Below are 26156 nucleotides of genomic sequence, written 5' to 3'. Positions count from 1 at the left end.
GCTTTGCACACTCTTGGCATTCTCTCAACCAGCTTCACCTGGAATGCTTTTCCAACAGTCTCGAAAGAGTTGCCACATATGCTGAGCAGTTGTTAGCTGCATTTCCTTCACTCTGTGGTCCATCTCAATTGGGTTGAGTTTGGGTGATTGTGGAGGCCAAGTCATCTGATGCAGCACTTATCACTCTCCTTCTTGGTCAAATTGCCCTTACACAATTGCCCTTACACAGTGTTTTGGGTCATTGTCCTGTTGAAAAACAAATGATAGTCCCACTAAGCGCAAACCAGATGGGATGGCTGCAGAATGCTGTGGTAGCCATGCTGGTTAAGTGTGCCTCAAATTCTAATTAAATCAGACAGTATCACCAGCAAAGCACCATCACACTTCCTCCTCCTTGCTTCACAGTGGGAACCACACATGCAGAAATCATCCGTTCACCTACGCTACATCTCACAATGACATAAGAGAGCAAAGGACAGATTTCCACTAGTCTAATGTCCATTGCTCATGTTTCTTGGCCCAAGCAAGTCTCTTCTTATTATTGGTGTCCTGTAATAGTGGTTTCTTTTTAGAAATTTGACCATGACGGCCCGATTCACGCAGTCTCCTCTGAACAGTTGATGTTGAGATGTGTCTGTTACTTGAACTCTGACGCATTTATATGGGCTGCAATTTCTTAGGCTGGTAACTCTAATGAACTTATCCTCTGCAGCAGTTACCTCTGGGTCTTCCTTTCCTGTGGCGGTCCTCATGAGAGCCAGTTTCATCATAGACCTTGATGATTTTTGCGACTGCACTTGAGGAAACTTTCAAAGTTCTTGAAATGTTCGGAATTGACTGACCTTCATGTCTTAAAGTAATGAGGGACTGTTGTTTCTCTTTGCATATTTGAGCTGTTCTTGCCCATGTATGGACTTAGCCCTATTTGATAAAAGACCATCTTCTGTATACCAACCCTACCTTGTCACAACACATTGGCTCAAATTAAGAAGGAAAAAATTCCGCAAATTAACTTTCAACAAGGAACACCTGTTAATTGAAATGCGTACCACATGAAGCTGGTTGAGAGAATGCCAAGAGTGTGTAAAGCTGTCATCAAGGCATAGGGTGGCTACTAAAATATATTTTGATTTGTTTAACACTTTTGGTTACTACATGATTCCATATGTGTTATTTCATAGTGTTGATGTCTTCACTAGTATTCTACAATGTAGAAAATATTACAAATAAAGAAAAACCCTTGAATGAGTAGGTGTGTCCAAACTTTTGACTGGTACTGTATATATGTGTGCACATTAAAATAGAAAACCTCAGTCATGGTAAGCACATATAAAACATCACAAATCACCCAGAAAAACAGTTGCATTCCTCCACAATTAAGTCCCCAGTCTATCCTTTAATTGCCTGAACGGCACAAGAACATCATGATGAAATGGTTTCTATTTTTTTCCCCAGCAATACGGTGTATTAAAACTAAAAGCAGATTTACCTAGTTTGGTGAAGACCCTAGAAACCTTACGAGTTAACCGATCCTGTGAACGGGTTAGGCAGGTGTCTATACTTCAACAACAAAGTTAGATAAGACAGAAGTTTATGAAGTAGAGCCTTGTAAACAAAAAAAGGAGTAATCTACAGGTCCTTAGCGAAGTCCAACCTTTTGATACAGTGATGAGTATCAGAACTGTCACCTGAAACAAGACGAAGGGCACTTTGGTAGATGGCATCCAAAGGAGAGTAGTAGAGTAGTAGCAGCTGCACTTTGATAAATAATATCACCATAACCAACAACAGGTAAAGGAGGTTGACTGAATTAAGCTGCTTCGTACTGCTTAGAAAAAGGCACACTCTGTTTCTGTAGAAAAAGCCAAATTGAAATCTTAGCTTCTTAAAACCTCTACAGGATCGGTGGGTCCCCCACGGGACGGTTGAGCTAACGTAGGCTAATGCGATTAGCATGAGGTTGTAAATAACAAGAACATTTCCCAGGACATAGACATTTCTGATATTGGCAGAAAGCTTACATTCTTGTTAATCTAACTGCACTGTCCAATTTACAGTAGATATTACAGTGAAAGAATACCATATTGTTTGAGGTGAGTGCACAGTTATGAACTTGAAAAGTTATAAATAATAATATAATAAACCAATTAGGTAGATTTGGGCAGTCTTGATACAAAATGTTGAACAGAAATGCAAGGTTTTATTGGATCAGTCAAAAACTTTGCACATAAACTGCTGCCATCTTTTGGCCAAAATCTAAATTGTGCCTGCGCTGGAATAATACATTATGGCCTTTTCTCTTGCATTTCAAAGATGGTACAACACAAAAAAACGCATGTTTTTTCTTTATCTTTTACCAGATCTAATGTGTTATATTCTCCTACATTCATTTCACATTTCCACAAACTTCAAAGTGTTTCCTTTCAAATGGTATCAAGAATATGCATATCCTTGCTTCAAGTCCTGAGCGACAGGCAGTTAGATTTGGATATGTCATTTTAGGCAAAAACTGAAAAAAAGGGTCTGATCCTTTTAACCAGCTCATTTATGTTTTAAACGTCAAATCCACGTCAATCTAAACGCATAAATATTTATATGCGGGAACACGTTCTATTGGAGACCATCTAATGATTGAACATGTAATTCATCTGAAACATTCTTACTAGAGTTTTAAAAAATGTATTCCGTTTTGCCTGTATTTAACACAGGTTTTAAAAATCAGCAAGGGATTCCCGCATAGAAATCAAATCTGACTGTAGTTTTGACACAGCCAGATAAACAGTCTGGGCAATAGCATACATAATAGTATCATCCGCATATAGATTATGTTAAACATTTTTAACAGATTGACCAATGGTGTTTTATATAAATAGTGAACAGGTCTCAAAATCAACACCTACGGGTACACCCTTATGCGTTTCAAGAAATTCAGACTCAACCCCATCAATCACGATGGCCTGAGTTCTGTCACTAAGGTAATCACACTAAGGTAATCATGAAACCATGAACAGACGTGAGAGATCAGACCTATCGAGGACAACTTATTTTACAGGTCCACAAACAAAGAAGCAAATTTCATTTTAGTGACTAAAGCATTGACAAGATCATTAATAACTAAAGTGGTTGCTGTAATAGTGCTATGCCCAGGCCTAAACCATAATTGGTTAACATTAAAAATACATTTGCAAAAGTTGTACATTTTCTAAGGATTCAAGAACCTTAGCTAGACAAGGAAGCCTGGAAATGGGGCTATAAGTACTAAGATCACTACTATCCTTGCCCTTATGGATTGGAAGCACGAGCTAATTTCCATACTTTCGGAATATTTGCTGATAGCACTGTTAAATAAAAAATGTGTGCTATTTCACCAACAATGATGGGCGCTGCACACTTAAGCAGACCAGGATCCAATTGGTCGGCCCCTGTGGATTTCTTGTTGTCGATTGCTAGTAAAGCAAACATTTGTAAAAAAGCTTTGACTATCATTTATCTGATTTCAGCAAGTTTTCCTTATCAGCATCCATCACAATATCATAGTGAATATGCTTCGAAGTTATTTTAAAGAGATAAAATGGTGACCCGCTGAAATAAAATGGCGATTAAATGAATCAATGATAGTATTGTTTTCCTTAATGGGGCCAGTGTCTGAATTGAATTTGTTGTGGCAGAGAGGAAGTAGAACCCTTCAGGAATTGTACAGTTTTCCAGAATTTAGCTGGGTTCCCATTACAATCTGAAAGAGCAGTTACATAATTAGGAATGGTAATTCTTATCATGCTTATAAATAATACTTACTTGTTAGTTTAGTTTAGAAGTAATTTATTAAGCTTTTAAGAAAAGTATTAGAAAGTGTTACATAGTTGAGATGCATATAATTCAGGTTCATGATGGTAACTGCTTATTTTGTCTGAAGGAGGGTGTGGCCCAGTGACATTTTTGGCAGCAGCTCTGAGGACGAGACACAGACGTTGCTGAACATCTACTTCAGATACCAGACGCTGGGCCAGATGGGCACCTTTGCACTGGTGGGCTCCAAGCAGGACCTCTCGGAGATCTGCGTCAAGCTGATGGAGCTCAACGGGGAGATCAGGGACATGATACGCCGGGCCCAGGGCTACCGAGCCATTACGACCTTTCTCCCAGACTCCGGTGTGTCTGGCTCCAGTCTCTGACACTCAGGAGGAATGCTGTGCCTGACTCCAGGCCCCAGTCCCAGCCCAAACTGAGCCCCCAGCCTTAGCACCAGTTCACTGCCCTGCTCTAGCCCCAACACCAGCCCTATACATTAGCCCCAGCCTTTGCCCCAGCTCACTGCACTGCCTCGGCTCCGAAATTCAGCCTAGCCCTAGCCGCAGGTCACTGACCTGCCTCAGCCCTATACCCCCATCGTGATCTCAGCTACAGCCTCCATCCTCAGCCCCTGTCCTGTGCGCTGCTCCAGCCCTCCAACCTAATCCTACCCTGGGTATGCTGCTATGGTTACCGTGGTCACAGCAAGCTCTCTCCTTGTGTCCCTTCTCAGAGCAGGGGGCCCTAAGGATGTACCACTATTCAGCTCGCCAGATGTGCAGCAATACTGTGGGAGTGAAAGTGACGAAGCACAACTTTGCTCTTAGAAACAAACATGAGCTTTTATTGCACTAATATTTCTGGATAACATCACACAGCGGCCACTTGCTACTGAGTTCAATGGCTTTCACGTCTAACAGAAGACATACCAAAGTTACAATTAACTTTTTCTTCTGCTGAGTATCTGTTATTTTACATTTTTAAGGGAAAATGTGCAATGCTTCACAGAAGTGAAAGACTTCTGTGAAGACTACTGTATCATGAAAAAATGTGTTTTTTATTTTATTTTAGTGCTTTTCGCTACTTGAATATTATGGATTGCAGGCAAAATTATGCTGAATATTTTGAAATAGAGAGCCTGTGTGTTTATGTGAAACTGACTGTAACCAGACTACAATCCATTAACACTGCAAAGCACAGACATACGGTATATACATATATCTATCGGATTGTATTCAGACCCCTTTTTCCACATTTTGTTGTTACAGCCTTCTAAAATGTATGGCATAGATTTTTTTCCCCTCATCAATCTACACACAATACCCCATAATGTCAAAGCAAAAACAGGCTTTTAGAAATGTTTGCTAATTACTTTTTTTTTAAACCCTGAAATTTCACATTTACATAAGTATTCAGGCCCTTCACTCAGTACTTTGTTGAAGCACCTTTGGCAGCAATTAAAACCTTGGGTCTTCTTGGGTATGATGCTACAAGCTTGACACACCTGTATTTTGGGAGTTTCTCCCATTCTTCTCTGCAGATCCTCTCAAGCTCTGTCAGGATGGATGGGGAGTGTTGCTGCACAGCTATTTTCAGGTCTCTCCAGAGATGTTTGATCGGGTTCAAGTCCAGGCTCTGGCTGGGCCACTCAAGGACATTTAGAGACGTGTCCCGAAGCCACTCTTGCTTTGTCTTGGCTGTGTGCTTAGGGTCGTTGTCCTGTTGGAAGGTGAACCTACTCCCCAGTCTGAGGTCCTAAGCGCTCTGGAGCAGGTTTTCATCAAGGGTCTCTCTGTCTTTGCTCCGTTCATCTTTCCCTCGATCCTGACTAATCTCCCAGTCCCTGCGGATGAAAAACATCCCCACCGCATGATGCTGCCACCACCATGCTTCATCGTAGGGAAGGTGCCAGGTTTCCTCCAGATGTGTTGCTTGGCATTCAGGCCAAAGATTTCAGTCTTGGTTTCATCAGACGTCTTTAGGTGCAAACGCCAAGCTGGCTGTCCTGTGCCTTTTACTGAGGAGTAGCTTCCGTCTGGCCACTCTACCATAAAGGCCTGATTGGTGGAGTGCTGCAGATATGGTTGTCCTTCTGGAAGGTTCTCCCATCTCCGCAGAGGAACTCTCGAGCTCTGTCAGTGACCATCAGGTTCTTGGTCACCTCCCTGACCAAGGCCCTTCTCCCCCGATTATTCAGTTTGGCCGGGTGGCCAGCTCTAAGAGGAGTCTTGGTGGTTCCCAACTTCTTCCATTTAAGAATGATGGAGGCCACTGTGTTCTTGGGGACCTTCAATGCAGAAGACATTTTTTGGTAACCTTCCCCAGACCTGTGCCTCAAAACAATCCTGTCTCAGAGCTCTATGGACAATTCCTTTGACCTCATGGCTTGGTTTTTGCTCTGACATGCACTTTCCACTGTGGGACCTTATATAGACAGGTGTGTGAATTTCCAAATCATGTCCAATCAATTGAATTTACCACAGGTGGACTCCAATCAAGTTGTAGAAACATCTCAAGGATGATTTATTTTTTTATTTCACCTTTATTTAACCAGGTAAGCTAGTTGAGAACAAGTTCTCATTTGCAACTGCGACCTGGCCAAGATAAATCATAGCAGTTTGACACATACAACAACACAGAGTTACAAATGGAATGAACAAAACATAGTCAATAATACAGTAGAAAAAAAAGAAAAAGTCTATATACAGTGAGTGCAAATTAGGTAAAATAAGAGAGTTAGGGCAATAAATAGGCCATGGTGACGAAGTAATTACAATATGGCAATTAAACACTGGAATGGTAGATGTGCAAAAGATGGATGTGCAAGTAGAGATACTGTGGTGCAAAAGGAGCAAAATAAATTAATACAGTATGGGGATGAGGTAGATGGATGGGCTGTATACAGATGGGCTATGAACAGGTGCAGTGATCTGTGAGCTGCTCTGACAGCTGGTTCTTAAAGCTAGTGAGGGAGATGGGAATCTCCAGCTTCAGTGATTTTTGCAGTTCGTTCCAGTCAGTGGCAGCAGAGAACTGGAAGGAAAGGCGACCAAAGTAGGAATTGGCTTTGGGGGTGACCAGTGAGATATACCTGCTGGAGCGCGTGCTACGAGTGGGTGCTGCTATGGTGACCCGCGAGCTGAGATAAGGCGGGGCTTTACCTAGCAGAGACTTGTAGATAACCTGTAGCCAGTGTGTTTGGCGACGATTATGAAGCGAGGGCCAGCCAACGAGAGCATACAGGTCGCAGTGATGGGTAGTATATGGGGCTTTGGTGACAAAACGGATGGCACTGTGATAGACTACATCCAGTTTGCTGAGTAGAGTGTTGGAGGCTATTTTATAGATGACATCGCCCTAGTCAAGAATCGGTAGGATGGTCAGTTTTACGAGGGTATGTTTGGCAGCATGAGTGAAGAAAGCTTTGGTGCGAAATAGGAAGCCAATTCTAGATTTAATTTTTGATTGGAGATGCTTAATGTAAGACTGGAAGGAGAGTTTACAGTCTAGCTAGACACCTAGGTATTTGTAGTTATCCAGAGCCGTCCAGAGTAGTGATGCTGGACGGGCGGGCAGGTGCGGGCAATGATCGGTTGAATAGCATGCATTTAGTTTTATTTGCGTTTTAAGAGCAGTTGGAGGCCACGGAAGGAGAGTTGTATGGTATTGAAGCTCATCTGGAGGTTAGTTAACACAGTGTCCAATGAAGGGCCAGAAGTATACAGAATGGTGTCGTCTGCGTAGAGATGGATCAGAGAATCACCAACAGCAAGAGCGACATCATTGATGTCTACAGAGAAGAGAGTCGGCCCGAGAATTGAACCCTGTGGCACCCCCATAGAGACTGCCAGAGGTCCGGACAACAGGCCCTCCGATTTGACACACTGAGCTTTATCAGAAAAGTAGTTGGTGAACCAGGCGAGGCAGTCATTTGAGAAACCAAGAATGTGGTGATTGACAGAGTCGAAAGCCTTGGCCAGGTCGATGAATTTAGCTGCACAGTAATGTCTCTTATCGATGGCGGTTATGATATCGTTAAGGACCTTGAGCGTGGCTGAGGTGCACCCATGACCAGCTCGGAAACCAGATTGCATAGCGGAGAAGGTACGATGTGATTCAAAATGGTCAGTAATCTGTTTGTTAACTTAGCTTTCAAAGACCTTAGAGATGCAGGATAGGATATATATATATATATATATTAGGTCTGTAGCAGTTTGGGTCTAGAGTGTCTCCCCCTTTGAAGAGGGGGATGACCACGGCAGCTTTCCAATCTTTGGGAATCTCAGACGATACGAAAGAGAGGTTGAACAGGCTAGTAATGGGGGTTGCAACAATTTCGGCAGATCATTTTAGAAAGAGAGGGTCCAGATTGTCTAGCCCGGCTGATATGTAGGGGTCCAGATTTTGCAGCTCATAATCAATGAAAACAGGATGCACCTGAGCTCAATTTTGAGCCTAATAGCAAAGGGTCTGAATACCTATGTAAGGTTTTTAATACGTTTTATTTTTAATACATTTGCAAACATTTCTAAAAACCTGTTTTCACTTTGTCATTATGGGGTATTGTCTGTAGATTGCTGAGGATTTTTTTTTTCATTCATTTAGTATAATGCTGTAACGTAACACAAATGTGGAAAAAGTCAAGGTGTCTGAATACTTTCCGCAAGGCAGTGTAGATACACGCTCAACTACTCTGATATGCTGCAGATCTACTGTTTCGAGGACCTAGATACCGCATTGGGCTAGCTATTACTTAAAATATTATTTACAAATGTTACCTTTCTATGCTATAGCTATTTTGCTTAAATGAGAATTATATTTACATGAAATGAATATGCTTTGAACTGACTAGTTTTTATAGAAAGAGAATAAGAACATTTATTTTGTCTGTTAAAACTGCCAAGCATGCACATTTTATGTACTATAAAGTGTAATAGAAATATTTATGAATATGAGAAACTATTTTAACTCTGTTGCATTTGTACTGTACATAGTGCAAGTGGAGCTTTGCTCGTGCTTGTAAGATTGTATTTTCATGTTTTAAATTTAATGTTGGACTATGCATGTAACTGAATATTTGTAAAGCTTCTGTAGGGACTGTTTCACCTGTAAATACTACTGCTTTTGTGATGTATACTGTACTTGTGTTCTGTACACTTCTGTAACAATAAAAAATATACTTTATTTTATTTTGCCTTTATTTTAACAGGGAGTCTTACTGAGACCAAGGTCTCTTTTACAGATGAGCCCTGAATTACATAAATATCAGAAAATGCACACATCGAAATATAAATACAAAATCGAAGCATTTGCAAAATGCAAAGAAAAACAGGGTCATAAAAAATAAAAAAAACATTTGTCAGTAAAAAGGTCCTCAATCAGCTTTCTGAATTGTCCTAGAGGCACCAAAATATGAAATGTAAGAACATTTTGAAGATTGTTCCACAAATAAGGTGCAAGAAAACTAAAAGCTCAGAGACCAAAGGAATTTCCAGATATAGCCATCCCTGCGAACGTGTGTGGTAACTCGTACAGTCGTGGCCAAAAGTTTTGAGAATTGACACAAATATTAATTTTCACAAAGTCTGCTGCCTCAGTTTATATAATAGTATTTTGCATATACTCCAGAATGTTATGAAGAGTGGTCAGATGAATTGCAATTAATTGCAAAATCCCTCTAACATGCAAATTAACTGAATCCCAATAAGACATTTCCACTCCATTTCAGCCCTGCTGAAATTTCGTTAACACAGGTGTGAGTGTTGACGAGGACAAGGCTGGAGATCACTCTGTCATGCTGATTGAGTTCGAATAACAGACTGGAAGCTTCAAAAGGAGGGTGGTGCTTGGAATCATTGTTCTTCCTCTGTCAATCATGGTTACCTGCAAGGAAACACATGCCGTCATCATTGCTTTGCACAAAAAGGGCTTCACAGGCAAGGATATTGCTGCCAGTAAGATTGCACCTAAATCAACCATTTATCAGATCATCAAGAACTTCAAGGAGAGCCGTCTCTTAAAGTTGATTCAGCTGAGGGATCGGGGCACCACCAGTATAGAGCTTTCTCAGGAATGGCAGCAGGCAGGTGTGAGTGAATCTGCATGCACAGTGAGGCGAAGACTTTTGGAGGATGGCCGGATGTCAAGAAGGGCAGCAAAGAAGCCACTTCTCTCAAGGAAAAACATCAGGGACAGACTGATATTCTGCAAAATGTACAGGGATTGGACTGCTGAGGACTGGGGTAAAGTCATTTTCTCATAATCCCCTTTCCGATTGTTTGGTACATCCGGAACAAATCTTGTCCGGAGAAGACAAGGTGAGCGCTACCATCAGTCCTGTGTCATGCCAACAGTAAAGCATCCTGAGCCCATTCATTTGTGTGGTTGCTTCTCAGCCAAGGGAGTGGGCTGGGAGGGGTATGGTCCAGAGGAGAGATGCTGGGTTCCGGTGGGGGACGTGTTGGACCCTTCAAGGCTGCAGGAGTTCCACCGTCTCCGTCCGGATCGCCTGGCGTCCCTGAGGCCGGGGGGGCGGGGTACTCTCCTTGTTCGGGTGGTGTTCGGCAGTCAAAGTCACCGGTCTTCTAGCCACACCGATCCATTTTTCATTTTCTGTTTGTAAGAAAGTGGTAAGAAAGATCACAAAGGTCATTTCAGATTCAGGTTTAGGGGGATAATAACTTTATGGAAACCACTAATCACACCATGTGGATTATAAACATGTAAAGACCTAGAGAACCCTCAAATCAAATTCAATCAAATGTTATTGGTCACATCCACATGGTTAGCAGATGTTAATGCAAGTGTAGAGAAATGCTTGTGCTTCTAGTTCTGACAGTGCAGTAATATCTAACAAGTAATCTAACAATTCCCCAACAACTACCTAATGCACACAAATCTAAAGGAGTGAATGCGAATATACAGTGCCTTGCGAAAGTATTCGTCCCCCTTGAACTTTGCGACCTTTTGCCACATTTCAGGCTTCAAACATAAAGATATAAAACTGTATTTTTTTGTGAAGAATCAACAACAAGTGGGACACAATCATGAAGTGGAACGACATTTATTGGATATTTCAAACTTTTTTAACAAATCAAAAACTGAAAAATTGGGCGTGCAAAATTATTCAGCCCCTTTACTTTCAGTGCAGCAAACTCTCTCCAGAAGTTCAGTGAGGATCTCTGAATGATCCAATGTTGACCTAAATGACTAATGATGATAAATACAATCCACCTGTGTGTAATCAAGTCTCCGTATAAATGCACCTGCACTGTGATAGTCTCAGAGGTCCGTTAAAAGCGCAGAGAGCATCATGAAGAACAAGGAACACACCAGGCAGGTCCGAGATACTGTTGTGAATAAGTTTAAAGCCGGATTTGGATACAAAAAGATTTCCCAAGCTTTAAACATCCCAAGGAGCACTGTGCAAGCGATAATATTGAAATGGAAGGAGTATCAGACCACTGCAAATCTACCAAGACCTGGCCGTCCCTCAACTTTCAGCTCATACAAGGAGTAGACTGATCAGAGATGCAGCCAAGAGGCCCATGATCACTCTGGATGAACTGCAGAGATATACAGCTGAGGTGGGAGACTCTGTCCATAGGACAACAATCAGTCGTATATTGCACAAATCTGGCCTTTATGGAAGAGTGGCAAGAAGAAAGCCATTTCTTAAAGATATCCATAAAAAGTGCTGTTTAAAGTTTGTCACAAGCCACCTGGGAGACACACCAAACATGTGGAAGAAGGTGCTCTGGTCAGATGAAACCAAAATTGAACTTTTTGGCAACAATGCAAAACGTTATGTTTGGCGTAAAAGCAACACAGTTCATCACCCTGAACACACCATCCCCACTGTCAAACATGGTGGTGGCAGCATCATGGTTTGGGCCTGCTTTTCTTCAGCAGGGACAGGGAAGATGGTTAAAATTGATGGGAAGATGGATGGAGCCAAATACAGGACCATTCTGGAAGAAAACCTGATGGAGTCTGCAAAAGACCTGAGACTGGGACGGAGATTTGTCTTCCAACAAGACAATGATCCAAAACATAAAGCAAAATCTACAATGGAATGGTTCAAAAATAAACATATCCAGGTGTTAGAATGGCCAAGTCAAAGTCCAGACCTGAATCCAATCGACAATCTGTGGAAAGAACTGAAAACTGCAGTTCACAAATGCTCTCCATCCAACCTCACTGAGCTCGAGCTGTTTTGCAAGGAGGAATGGGAAAAAATGTCAGTCTCTCGATGTGCAAAACTGATAGAGACATACCCCAAGCGACTTACAGCTGTAATCGCAGCAAAAGGTGGCGCTACAAAGTATTAACTTAAGGGGGCTGAATAATTTTGCACGCCCAATTTTTCCGTTTTTGATTTGTTAAAAAAGTTTGAAATATCCAATAAATGTCGTTCCACTTCATGATTGTGTCCCACTTGTTGTTGATTCTTCACAAAAAAATACAGTTTTATATCTTTATGTTTGAAGCCTGAAATGTGGCAAAAGGTCGCAAAGTTCAAGGGGGCCGAATACTTTCGCAAGGCACTGTATTTTAGCTACAGAGGGAGTTTACAGTATGTCAAAGAGCTTTATAAAGGCAAAGGGAGCAATGAATTGACTTATGTGACCTCGTCATGCTCTATCTGAACAACAGTATGCTTTCATTATTTTGCAGAAAAACCTTTATTGAATGATTAATGAATACGTGTAAAACTAAGTATGTTGTTTTCCAGAGTGCACAAAAATAATATCACTTGTGAATTATATATTTGCCGCCGGAAAATTCTAGGTATTATCAAGTGCTTGTCAAATTGTAAATGAGAGACTGATGAATTATGTACAACCTGTGCAAAAAAACTAACCATAGTTCATGCCTTTCATGTGACTATGCGTGGAAGCCAGGAGATGCTTAATGTGTTTAATTATCGGTCAATTACCATGAGACCATCAATTATTGACTTGACAAAATTTCATGACTGCTACAGCCCTAGACATGACCCGGTTCAGTCTGTAAAGGGCTGTTCAGTTCTGAACTTGGTTGTTCAATTCAATACATTTTATCCCCCAAGAGTCAATTTATAGCTGGGCTATAAAAGTAACATACAGAGAAAATATAATAGGACAAATCAGACCTGGGTTCAAATTCATGCATATTTAAAGATCCAATGCAGCCTTTTTTATAGACAATAATTTCCTGGTAACAATTAAGCACCTTACTGTGATTGTTTTCCAATTAAAATGGTCAAAAAGCAACAAAAATGATTTCTTAGCAAAGAATTCTTCCAAGACTGTCTGGGATTAGTCTGAGTGGGCAGGGGAAAACAACTAGTTGTTATTGGCAGAGGTTATGAATTATCTTTATTATTGGTCTAGTAACTCATTTACTGCCTGGTGATGTCAGCAGGCCGGCCAAAACTCCATTCTACCAAACCAGGCAAAACATTTCAGGCGTTTTTTTTCAACCCGTTAATCTAAAAAGGCATCACCATCATTTTCACAATATTTTTCCAACCCCGTAGCGTGGAAATATATGTAAAACACAGGCAAATCACATTTTTGACTGCACTGAGCCTTTATGTAATTGTATTTTATTTTATTTTATTGTATTTTAAATTGTATTTTAAATTTTTTATAAAGTACATGCCAATACATTCCACAAGTTTTTTTTTCAAATACATTACAATATTCAACTACATGTATTTTCAAAGGAGCTTTGTCTAAATACTTACTTCGAAATGTATTCAGGTTATTTAAATAGATATGATTTGAACACAGGTCTGGGACAAATGCATAACCATATATAACCAACAACATATGGCATATCAAGACAGGACAGATGCACACTTCAGGTATGAAGTCCAGCTATGTGGCAAGGCTGTCGATATGACTAACTCCGTTGACATGCTGTGCCTGAAGGTCACTCTCCAGTGGTGTATCTAGAGGATGGCCGGCTGGATTTTGTCAAGGTTGCGCTAGTGCAGCAGTCTGGTCCAGCAGGGCTTGGAGGAGCTGGTCAAGCTTCTGGTGGCCCTTTGTAACCTAAAGCTCAGAGCCCAGCCCTCCCCCATCCGCTGTGCCATCCGTGGCCTGTACGCTGGAGATCGGGCCTTGTTTTCCACCAACCCTAAGGAGCCACATCTACAGGAGGCTGCCGCTCAACTCAAGACCCTTGTCCAGGTAGCTAGGGATTGAGGACGTCTTGAAGGTTTCAAAATGTCACAATCAAACCTGGAGTGGGAAAGTGACAGAGAAGCTGTTATACAGGGAAATTGGCTACTCTTGTGAGGTCAAGATGTGTCTTCCTCACTGCCACTGATTTGAGGATACTGGTGTGTGTTTGAGTTTAATGTGTGTGTGGTTCAAGCAGGTCTAGGAACACTTCTATGCTGCAATAGTTTGTGTCGGGGGGCTAGGGTCAGACTGTTATATCTGGAGTATTTATCCTGTCTTATCTGGTGTCCTGTGTGAATTTTAGTATGCTCTCTAACATTCTCTCTCCCTCTCGGAAGACCTGAGCCGTAGGACCATGCCTCAGGACTACCTGACATGATGACTCCTTGCTGTCCCCAGTCCACCTGGCCGTGCTGCTGCTCCAGTTTCAACTGTTCTGCCTGTGATTATTATTATTTGACCATGCTGGTCATTTATGAACATTTGAACATCTTGGCCATGTTCTGTTATAATCTCCACCCGGCACAGCCAGAAGAGGACTGGCCACCCCACATAGCCTGGTTCCTCTCTAGGTTTCTTCCTAGGTTTTGGCCTTTCTAGGAAGTTTTCCCTAGCCACCGTGCTTCTACACCTGCATTGCTTGCTGTTTGGGGTTTTAGGCTGGGTTTCTGTACAGCACTTTGAGATATCAGCTGATGTACGAAGGGCTATATAAATAAATTTGATTGGATTTTGTATGTACTGTTATAATCTCCACCCAGCACAGCCAGAAGAGGAGCCCAACAAAATGCATCGGACAGACAGAAGAGGGGTTGTCTTGGCCAACTCCTGAACATTTTTAGTGAGGCTGCTTCAGTGTTTTCTTAAATGGCATCAGAAGAGCTAACTGTATAATATAAATCTAAAAATACCAACATTTTTTATGACCTCATGTCTCTCACATCTGCATGTTCACAATAAATGTTTTAATTTATTATTCAATATGAATATGTAGTGTAATTTATAAGCAGAATTTTTACTGGTGTGGTCAAACACTTTCACCGTAACAGCAGGTGGCAGTGTCGCTGCGAAACTGCCTCCAGTGTTTCACACAGATAGAAGAAGTCGGACTTCCTGTTAACTTCCGTAAACAAAATGCTAGTTAGCTAATTCAAAATTATGAACACGATAACATGTAATGCTTCAAGTTGATCACTTTATGGTAAGTAGCTAATTAAGTCGCAAAATACCCATAGGCAACAGCCAGAATTGTATCAGTTACCAAAATCTTGCCAAGCAATAACTTTGCAAGGCTTGTTTTGACATTGGCTAACTTGCTAATGTTTGTAACTGTTGTACGTTAGCTACACTCCGTTGTATACTCTTAGTTTGATCTAGATTGTATAATTTGAATTTCTTTACAATAAAAAATAAGTTTGCTAATGTTGGCTGGCTGGCTAGCTATTTAGCGTTGTTTTGTTTAGTTAACTTAGCTTTCTTTAAAAAGCATCAAACCTTTTGCCACTGATTCAGCTTCACTACCAAGCTAATTTGCTAGCTAAGTATTGCTAGTAGAGGGATTTTTGATTTGTCATTGAGGTCTTGTTACCTTCATAGCATGTTGATTCAAAGGATTTCCCCCCACCATCTCGATGTCTCATGGAAATGCCAACTCGTTAACTTCTCACACTGGAAGAAATGGAGAACTGCTGGAGTGTTCAAAAGCGGAGACAAATGGAGGATCTGCAACAGACAGAGTGCTGCCAGTGAGAATTAATGGAGGTCCTGGCGTAAGAGGCCGAGAGCCAGTTATAAAAAAGCTGGGTACCAGCAGCACTGCCTTCATTGGACCTGTATGCTGTCCTCCTAAGGCAGTCCAGAGAGCTCCCAAACCCCCAAAAGTAAGGAAACTTTCCAAACCTAACATTGAAGAGACACTGAGTGAGTTCTACAAAGAGCTTGAGGAGATTGATCCAAAAGACAGCGTTGACAGTAGCACGGCCAAAAATGAAGGCTCAGTTGAATTACTCACGGCTCATAACCCACCCCCTGCAAGAGAAGTGTCAAACGCAAGCCATGGCCATAAGCAACCTAATCATGTGCCTTGCCCACACTGGTATGACAACGAGCCATACCAGCCCAGGAGACCGATACCTAAGGGGCCCAGCTATGGTCCCTACTCAGATCATAATCACTGGCAACCTCCCCCACCTTTCCACAGTCAGCCATACTACAGGTTCCACAGACCTCCCCACCGCTTCCTGCCACCACCTCCAATCCCCTGCCTCCCGCCACTACCTCCCACAGACCACCGGTATCACCCCCAACGAGAGGGCTCCCAGCAGGTCCCACCTTTTCACAGGTTCCCTGTCCCTGATGGGTACAGGAACTCTCCAGACTTGGATGGCCATGCCTTTCCCCCACAGCACTCTAACAACAGAGACAGAGGGGGCTACGGTTGGAGAGATGACAAGTATGATCAGCAGGGTAATGACCAGCCTTATAACCAGCAAGGTTCTTCTGAATGGCAGCAGAGGTTTGACAGAGCACTTGAGCCACCTCTGCCAGAGGATCAGCACCAACCACCAGAAGATAAAACATATGACTATGATCCTTCTCTGGTTCTCATTCTGATGAGGGGAGCCCCGGGATCTGGGAAATCAACACTGGCCAGGTATGTTTTTATCAGGGAAACATTGTTGGGTAACTAACAAACTATAATAGGTTTAGAACAAGTATATAGACATTTTATGAATCAGTAATAAAACAGTTGTAAATGTGTCTTTTTCAAGCATCAAGATTACAATCGCACAATTTCAACCAATAAGTCATATGTTAACTGTTTACTCATGTTTGAATGAATTTACCTCTATTTTAAAAGCATTTGTTTTTAGCCATTGCATGTGTGTTTCTCCAGGGAACTGCTGTCGACAGGCTCCAGTGGGCAGGTTCTGAGTACAGATGACTACTTCTCCCAGGAAGAAGGCTACCTCTACGATCCCAGTCTGCTGGGGGCCGCACACCACTGGAACCAGAACCGAGGTTGGCTCTATAGCAGTGTCTTTAAAAATGCGCTTGATTTTCTTTTGATAAAGTAGTAATAAATGAGGTCCATCGTTGCTATTGTTTTGAAATATATTTTTAAGGTATATTCTGATTTTATTGAACACATAGAGAATGACAGTGGGAATTGATTTGTCTAAGGGCAGTAGCTCTGAATCAAACCTATGCCGATACAGCCAGGCCACCATCATTGCTATTAATATTATATATTGTTTTATTGAATATGTTTAATGTATTATCTTGTTTGTTTTGTAAACATGTAAAAAAGGAGTGTCTAAATTATTTTGCCTCAATGCTTTGTATTCTTTCAGCCCAAGAAGCCATGTGTAAATGCTGTTCTCCTGTCATTATTGATAACACAAATATGCAAGCTTGGGAAATGAAGCCATACGTTAAACTGGTATGTTTATTCTGTTATATTGTCTTTTTTGCAGACAGTATTTTTCAGTTATCAAAAATCTACCCATTTGATGTACATTGGAATGAATATGATGAATACTTATTTCTCATCATGCAGGCCTTGGAGAGAGGATACAGTATCAACTTTCATGAGCCTCACACCAGCTGGAAATTTGATCCCGTCGAGTTAGAGAAGTAAGTCTGTCCATGATTGTCTGCAGTAAAAGATACTATCGTCATGTAAGATGCTATGTATTTAGAGAATATACATTATTCAAATTATATACGGTACATCGTAGGGCGTTCACTCGCTGCTCTAGAATGCAGGGGAAAACAGGTCAATTCAAGAGGGTGCTACTAACTTCATGTCAAAACATGACATTGCCTCATGTCATCAAATACAATGATTAGATTGTTCTCTACAGTATTAGAATCTTACTATGCTTGTACTAACAGTGCTGATGAAATAAGAACATTAGTTTGTTGTGACCGTTTATAGTTTAGACTGTGCTGCTCTTAGTTGTATCTCTTCCATTTTCGGCATTTGGAGGTGTTTCCACGCGTTGAACCAATCCAAATCAACTTTACACCCTTGTCAGTTTCATCTCCAGATCATTGGCTTTAACTACGATCAATCTATGTTGAGAGGGGCTGTTATGGCGATTTAAACGACCACACCAGCAGAAATCCACTTTTTCGAGGTGAAAGATGATGGCCAGAGTTTACCCATGATGTACAACGATTTATGTCAAAAGGTCATTTTTGTCAAAGTATGATATATTTGGCCTTAACGTGGGAAATCTGAAGTGAGACATTTGTGGTAATCCGTGTCAATGCCGTGTCTTCCTATGAAAATTATAGGTGGGTTGAATACCACACGAATACCACATTCTACAAATTACAACAGGCTAAATCTATGACATTAAAATGCCTATTTACTCTGTTCCATCTGACTGCGCAATCCACTGTCTCATCAGCCCAGCCAGGCAAGTTATAAACTTGATCTCTACTATAAAAAGCATCTTGACACTATCTCACATTTTTTAAGACTAACATTTAGTTTTCAACAGAGGAAATTTGTATCAACCTTCGTCTGTTTCTCCGACATTTGCATCATTGTTTCAATATTTAAATTCGATCTCCAGCTGTCCCATAGTAATGAACGTGTAGGAGTCCAGACGAGATATGCAGGCAGCGTTTCTCAGCAAGTTGAAATCATGAATCAGCTGGCTTCATTTTTATGGATATATACAAAGAAATGTCAATTGAAAAAAGGTTCAACAAAAAGAAGTGCAGCTAGTTTGCAGTCTTTGCAGCTTCAGTTTGAAGTTATTGTGTTAACTGTGTTGTTGGCTAGCTCCTTTTAAACAACAGTGTTCTGACGAGAGAGCAACAACAACAAAAAATCACTAGAAAACAACTTAAACAAACACAAATGCAGCTACTGTTATTCTGGCTGCATTGTTTGACGTGACTAAGTTAGCTGTAGTTGGCTAACTAGCAAGCAAAGGATAAGAACGTTGCCAGCCAGTATGGCAATAGAACATTTAGAACAAACGACTGGGTCGCGTCCATAGATGCAGAACCAAAAGACTGAACGACTGAGTCGTGTCTCTCGCAACCCGAACCAATAGAACGAACGACCAGCCGGCTTGGATAGCAACCCTATATTTGTATCGGGGCTATATCTTTTGGAAGGATTAAATAGTATGAATAAATGCATCAACGTGTTTAAAGAAAATATGTCAATCATTATTTGAATATGTTGGTAACCCATTGTATAAAAGTCATAATGCACTTGAAGCCAGTGTTTGGAGGATATATTGGCACGGTTTGCCAATATATCCTCCAAGCACCTGTGCCAAAATATCCTCCAAACGGTTTCTCGGGCATTATCACTTAAATGATACGGCACCCACGGAAGAAAAACAAGTCCCTTATCTATGTTGTGCTGTTACATTTGTATTGGTGTTTCGTATCCGATGCCCAGGATGTTACATGTCATTTGCGGTGTGCATCATGGGCAAAGTCGTAGTTTCCTATCATTTCACTTCCCCTGTGAGAACCATGAGCACGGTCTGACTTGGCTTTGCTGTACTGAAGCCTAGCAGCAGCCTACCTACTAAAGGATGCACCTTAGCTAGCTACACTGACACCTGTCTGTGCCCTATTTGTTGATATTGATCCACTCCCTGTGGAAATCACCACAACGTTCCTTCCCACCCCCAGTTTATGATTATGTATTGTAATGAATAGACATTACAATACATAATAGCCTGCATCATTCTTCGGACGTGGAACGTTAACGAACATTTCCGCTCTAGGACTAGATAGATCGAAATAGGAGCGATAACTTCCTCTGGAGGGGTCCATTAAAGGGAAAGACTCAGAAATACACCATGACAACTGGAACAGATCACTTTCGAGGAGGGTAGATTTAGTCTGTTAGCTTTGTAAATGAATATACTGTGTGTATAGAAACCGTGCATTCGAAAGTATTTAGACCCATTGAATTTATCAAAATTGTTAGGTTACAGATTTATTCTAAAATGGATTAAATAAAATGCCCTCATCAATCTACACAGTACCCCGTAATAACAATTTGAAAACCGTTTTTAAAAAATGTATTACTATTTAATCCACTTTAGTATAAGGTTGTTGGATTCTGGGTTAAACTTGGAACATTGCTATCCTAGAGCGTTGATACATCAGAGGTAAGACTGGTATCTGAGGGGTGATAGAGACTGGTTTTTACATTTTACATGATAGAGACTGGTTTTTACAAACCTTGAATGAGACTCGTTTTATAGGTTAACACCCTATAATTGAATGCCTGTTTTTTATATGTTTTGCATGAAGACATACTTTATAGCTTATTTATAAAACAAATCGTATGTAGAGCAGAAGAAACCTCCCAATACACCCGTCCTTCCCCCCTCCAGGAGAAACAAGCACAGTGTGTCAAGGGAGAAGATTGGGCAGATGCTGGAGCGGTTTGAGCTGCCCATGTCCTTGGACATTGTGATGAACTCCCAGGAGCCCATTAGACCCACAAGACATCCCTCACAGCAGCAGAGACACAGCAGGGCCAACCACTCAGACTTCCACTAGTCTCGATGTCCTGGTGTATTCATTAGTGTACACCATAGCAAAATGTTCTTTCGCAAAACGCTATGCGAAGGAAAACAAAAGCAAGTCTTTCTTATTGCAAGTTTAAGTAGTCCCTCCCCATTTCTGCTTTCCCCCCCTAGTAAATACAACCCTGATGACTATCAACCAACCACAGTCAATGATCAGAGACAGCTGTATTACAAATTTCTTTTTTTAAATGATACTACCAGCATTTTACAGGATTCTTACTGTATTTGATTTATACTGGCAGAATTTAAACCTATTTTTGTGAAAATAACATTTTCAGTGGCACTGTAGTCACTTTTTTTATATGTATTTCAACTGTATAAATTACAGGGTTTTTATTTATTTTTACTATTTTCTCCATTGTAGAATAGTAGTGACATCAAACAATGAAATAACACAAATGGAATCATGTAGTAACCAAAAAAGGGTTAAACAAATCAAAATATATTTTCTATTTCTTCAAAGTAGCCATTCTTTGCCTTGGTGGCAGCTTTGCACACTCTTGGCATTCTCTCAACCAGCTTCACCTGGAATGCTTTTCCAACAGTCTTGAAGGAGTTTCCACATATGCTGAGCACTTGTTGGCTGCTTTTCCTTCACTCTGAGGTCCAACTCATCCCAAACCATCTCAATTGGGTTGATGTCGGTGTGATTGTGGAGGCCAGGTCATCTGATGCAGCACTCCATCACTCTCCTTCTTGGTCAAATAGCCCTTACACAGCCTGGAGGTTTGTTGGATCATTGTCCTGTTGAAAAACACGATGGTCCCACGAAGCGCAAACCAGATGGGACGGCGTATTGTTGCAGAATGCTGTGGTAGCCATGCTGGTTAAGTGTGCCTTGAATTCTACATAAATCACAGACAGTGTCACCAGCAAAGCACCATCACACCACCTCCTCCGTACTTCACGGTGAGAACCACACATGCAGAGATCATCCGTTCACCTACTCAGCGTTTCACAAAGACACGGCGGTTGGAACCAAAAATCTAAAATTTGGACTCATCAAACCAAAGGACAGATTTCCACTGGTTTAATGTCCATTGCTCATATTTCTTGGCTCAAGCAATTATCTTTTTCTTATTGGTGTCCTTTAGTAGTGGTTTCTTTGCAGCAATTTGACCATGAAGGCTTGATTCACGCAGTCTCCTCAGAACAGTTGATGTTGAGATGTGTCTGTTACTTGAACTCTGAGAAGCATTTATTTGGGCTGCAATTTCTGAGCCTGGTAACTCTAATGAACTTATCCTCTGCAGTAGAGGTAACTCTGGGTCTTGCTTTCCTGTGTCGGTCCTCATGAGAGCCAGTTTCATCATGGCGCTTGATGGTTTTTGCGACTGCACTTGAAGAAACTTTCAAAGTTCTTGAAATGTTCTGTATTGACTGACCTTCATGTCTTAAATGAATGATGGACTGTCGTTTCTCTTTGCTTATTTGAGCTGTTCTTGCCAATATATGGACTTGGTCTTTTACCAGATAGGGCTATCTTCTGTATACCACCTATACCTTGTCACAACATAAGTGATTGGCTCAAATGCATTAAGAAGGAAAGAAATTCCACAAGTTAATGTTTAACAAGGCACACCTGTTAATTGAAATGCATTCCAGGTGACTACCTCATGAAGCTGGTCACCAAGGCAAAGGGTGGCTTCTCAAATATAAAATATATTTTGATTAACACTTTTTTGGTTACTACATGATCCCATATGTGTCATTTCGTAGTTTTGTCTTCACTATTATTCTACAATGTAGAAAATGGTAAAAAATAAAAACCCTTGAATGAGTAGGTGTCCAAACGTTTGACTGGTAGTGTATACATTTCTTAATTCCATTATTTTACTTTTAGATATGTGTGAATTTTTAGATACTACTGCACTGTTGGAGCTAGGAACACAAGCATTTCGCTACACCTGCAATAACATCTGCTAAATATGTGTACGAGACCAATAGTTTGATTAGATTTTTTACTTGTACATTTTTGTCATTAAAAATGGTTAAATGGGTGTTGTGTTCTTCAATTCTATCCTGCATGTTGTGTGTGGGGGGGGGGGGGGGGGGGTCTTACCCTTCTCATATGTAATATTAAGTTGAAGTCAGAAGTTTACAAACACCTAAGCCAACTACATTTAAACTCAGTTTTTCACAATTCCTGACATTTAATCCTAGTAAAAATTCCCTGTCTTAGGTCAGTTAGAATCATCACTTTATTTAAGAATGTGAAATTGGTGAATTTTGGCACATTCCTCCTGACAGAGCTGGTGTAGCTGAGTCAGGTTTGTAGGCCTCTTTGCTCGCACACGCTTTTCCAGTTCTGCCCACAGATTTTCCATAGGATTGAGGTCAGGGCTTTGTAATGGCCACTTCAATACCTTGACTTGGTTGTCCTTAAAGCTATTTTGCCACAACTTTGGAAGTCCATTTGGAAGACCCATTTGTGACCAAGCTTTAACTTCCTTACTGATGCCTTGAGATGTTGCTTCAATATATCCACATAATTGTCCTCCCTCATGATGCCATCTATTTTGTTTAGTGCACCAGTCCCTCCTGCAGCAAAACAACCCCACAACATGATGCTGCCACCCCCGTGCTTCACGGTTGGTATGGTTTTCTTCAGCTTGCAAGCCTCCCCCTTTTTCTTCCAAACATAACAATGGTCATTATTGCCAAACAGTTAAATTTTTGTTTCATCAGACCAGAGGACATTTCTCCAAAAAGTATGATTTGGAGTATGATTGTCCCCATGTGCAGTTGCAAACTGTAGTCTGGCTTTTTTATGGCGGTTTTGGAGCCGTGGCTTCTTCCTTGCTGAGCGGCCTTTCGGGTTATGTCAATATAGGACTCCTTTTACTGTGGATGTAGATACTTTTGTACCTGTTTCCTCCAGCAACTTCACAAGGTCCTTTGCTGTTGTTCTGGGATTGATTTGCACTTTTCGCACCAAAGTTTGTTCATCTCTAGGGGACAGAACGCGTCTCCTTCCTGAGCAGTATGACTGCTGTGTGGTCCCATGGTGTTTATACTTGCATACTATAGTTTGCACAAGTGAATGTGGTACGTTCAGGCGTTTGGAAATTGCTCCCAAGGATTAACCAGATTTTTCTGAGGTCTTGTCTGATTTATTTGGATTTTTCCCATGATGTCAAGCAAAGAGGCACTGAGTTTGAAGATAGGCCTTGAAATTCATCCACAGGTACACCCCCAATTGCCTCAAATTATGTCAAATTAGCTTCTAAAGCCATGACATTCTCTGGAATTTTCCAAGCTGTTTGAAGGTACAGTCAACTCAGTGTATATAAATGTTTGACCCAATGGAATTGTGACAGTGAAATATCTGTAAATAAAACTTCTGACTTCAACTGTAGTTCTTGGGGTATGCATATATCAATGCCGAACTGCAAGTATCATTCCATTCCACCTAGTGAAAATCATTGGGTGTTAGTTTGCTTTTACTTAAGTAGACCAATTTGCAGGGGTCACTCACTATAAGAGCATTTTCGATTTTCGTCAGTCAGCACCATTGTCTAGCCTGACGACTCAAACTAAATGATTTTTACGTCCGTGTGCGTGGCGCTGTGTTTAGCCAGAGCAAGGAGTGTTGGTGGGACAGACTATAAGGACACACCTGACGCTTAAACCGACTAGCAAAAAACTAAAACCGACCCTTACCTTAACCAAACCCTAAACCTAAGTTTAATTAATTCTGAACTGAAATATCGGTGTGGGCGTCAGGCGTGTCCTTCTAGACTTTTCCAGTGTGGGTAGCCAGGCAAACCACCCAGCACTGGATTGGTGCAGCTGTGGACAAATTGGCGCCATTTTGAAGCCGAGAGGAGGATCACAGCCGTAGAGGGAAAGACGATTGGCTACAATTCATCAAATAAGGTAGTATTTCATTAAAACCCGGTTAACGTGTAGTGTTGTATTCCAACATGGCATGAAGTCGAATTTGTACTTCAACGAAGAGGCGACAGATTAATGTAAATAGCTAGCTATGATTCAAAGGACGTATTTGTAATGCATTTGATTGTAGTGGCTAGCCATAGCTTGCGTGTGCCCACCCTGTCCAGCCAAGATAGACAGTGTGACTGCAGTGTTATTATTGAATTGCTTCAGATTTGCCATCTATTCTAGTTCCTCGCCGCATACAACGCAGTCATTGAACCGTAGCTAGATGTGTCTATAAGGCTGTAACTATCAGCTAACTAGCTGAATAAGAATAGCCTGGTCAATGGTATGGCGTTAGTCTAACCATAACTCCGACTCGACGTTCAGTACGTCTCTGTAGTTGGAACGGTGCTATTTCTGAATGTGGACACCGCGAAGCCAGCAGGAGATGCAGTATCTATGGCTTGGGGAATGGACCTCGACCAGGGATGGGCACCGTGGCATAGAGAAGTTTCGCAAAGTCCGAGATGGGCCACCCTTTTTTCTTTGTTTTCTTCCATGGGCTAGATAAATGTGCGGTGTTATCGCTAATCTCATGCTATTTTGCCATGATTCTGAGAGAAAATATTTCTGTTTTTAGATCAAAGGGATTCTTGAAAGACAGGATAATCAATTCCCCCCCCCCCCCCCCCCCCCCAAGTATTTATTTTAATATTTATGCCATTCACTCACTGCTCTTGAATGTAGTTAAATACCAGTAAATTCAAGAGGGTGCTACTAAATTAATGTCTAAACCTAGTTTTCTTTAACGTATGTCATTATGAATCACAGAATTAATCGTTAGATTGTTCCCAAACGGTTAATTCAATCCCCAGCTGCGTGTACCCCCTCTAGCACCAGGGTCAGCGCACTCTCAAATGTTGTTTTTGTAAGCCTGCCACACACACACTATACGATACATTTATTAAACATAATGAGTGTGCGTTTTTGTCACAACCCGACTCGTGGGAAGTAAAATACAAATAATAATAATCAATCATTTTTCTCTTTATTTAGCCGTCTTACATATACATATAACAATTTAAAGGCATGCTACCAACAAATTAAGTGCAAACAATTCACACAATGAATCTGCAAGAATTGGCGGAAGACAGCTGAGCCATTCTGAAAAGAGGCTTGCCTATATATTCGTCACACAACCCTCCCTTTCTTGTCTCTACATTTTAAATTATACTCAAGACACATTTATCTTCACATTTATTTTGGATGCTGTTCAGTGATAGCCGCAAGTCAATAATCAGGCCTATTGCCACCTTCCCAAATAGACAGGCCTATGAGCTTGTGATTTGAAACAATCCACAGCTATTTTTGAAAATAAGCTAATCGTCCATGATTCCTCTGTGGCTAAGTCATGCTTTCTGGTGAAGTATCTTTAACTATTTTATTTCTGAATAGACCAAAGTAAGTATTCTGAACAAAAATATTAACGCAACATTTCAGAACTTTATTATATTACCCTCAGTCTGTTATATCAGGATTTGTAAGATACTGATAGAAACGAAAACAGACAGGCCCAGTCTACCAAAGTTAAATGTTTATTCACGGGAACGTTCTGACGTGTACAGTACAAGACCTTCAATTTATAGCGACACACATACTTCCACACCAACCATCAAATCCGCCCGCCAATAGAGCCTAGGGTAGTACGTGAGAATAGTGTCTTCCTACCCTC

The 26156-nt window shown here is 41.1% G+C and overlaps 2 protein-coding genes and 1 long non-coding RNA gene across 11 annotated transcripts in view; 2 read left to right on the top strand and 1 right to left on the bottom strand.

Moving 5' to 3' along the window:
* Positions 1-8973, top strand: part of LOC110507323 (protein furry homolog) — a 210236-nt gene extending 201263 nt beyond the window's left edge. For all 3 annotated transcript variants that reach the window (XM_090224185.1, XM_021587244.3, XM_090224186.1), the window contains exon 63: positions 3914-8973. In XM_090224185.1, the coding sequence (XP_090080311.1) occupies positions 3914-4172 (259 nt within the window). In that variant the 3' untranslated portion in view covers positions 4173-8973. The remainder of the gene's footprint in view (positions 1-3913) is intronic.
* Positions 8970-15732, bottom strand: LOC110507322 (uncharacterized). Of its 2 annotated transcripts, XR_002471109.3 has the most exons (3): positions 15550-15687; positions 13520-14018; positions 8970-10401 (listed from the first exon to the last, which is right to left on the bottom strand). It is a non-coding gene; the product is annotated as an uncharacterized LOC110507322 (long non-coding RNA). The 2 variants fall into 2 exon arrangements; XR_016492585.1 differs by lacking the exon at positions 8970-10401 and having other exon boundaries at positions 12450-14018; positions 15550-15732.
* Positions 15067-26156, top strand: part of n4bp2l2 (NEDD4 binding protein 2-like 2) — a 30103-nt gene continuing 19013 nt past the window's right edge. For 3 of the 6 annotated variants that reach the window (XR_005039996.2, XR_005039997.2, XR_016492584.1), the window contains exons 1-4: positions 15558-16614; positions 16858-16982; positions 17315-17403; positions 17521-17597. Coding sequence is in view for 1 of the 6 variants with exons in the window: in XM_021587239.3 (XP_021442914.1) it covers positions 15593-16614; positions 16858-16982; positions 17315-17403; positions 17521-17597; positions 20345-20513 (1482 nt within the window). In the remaining 5 variants the exon portion in view is untranslated. Of the gene's footprint in view, positions 15163-15557; positions 16615-16857; positions 16983-17314; positions 17404-17520; positions 17598-20344; positions 22543-26156 lie in introns of those variants that run through there. The other 3 variants (XM_021587239.3, XR_016492582.1, XR_016492583.1) reach the window with 3 other exon arrangements.

The sequence above is a fragment of the Oncorhynchus mykiss genome, chromosome 27 (assembly GCF_057628025.1).
Source record: "Oncorhynchus mykiss isolate SJ-2025 chromosome 27, ASM5762802v1, whole genome shotgun sequence".
Classification (NCBI taxonomy): domain Eukaryota; kingdom Metazoa; phylum Chordata; class Actinopteri; order Salmoniformes; family Salmonidae; genus Oncorhynchus; species Oncorhynchus mykiss.
This window is presented reverse-complemented; position numbering and strand designations above follow the sequence as displayed.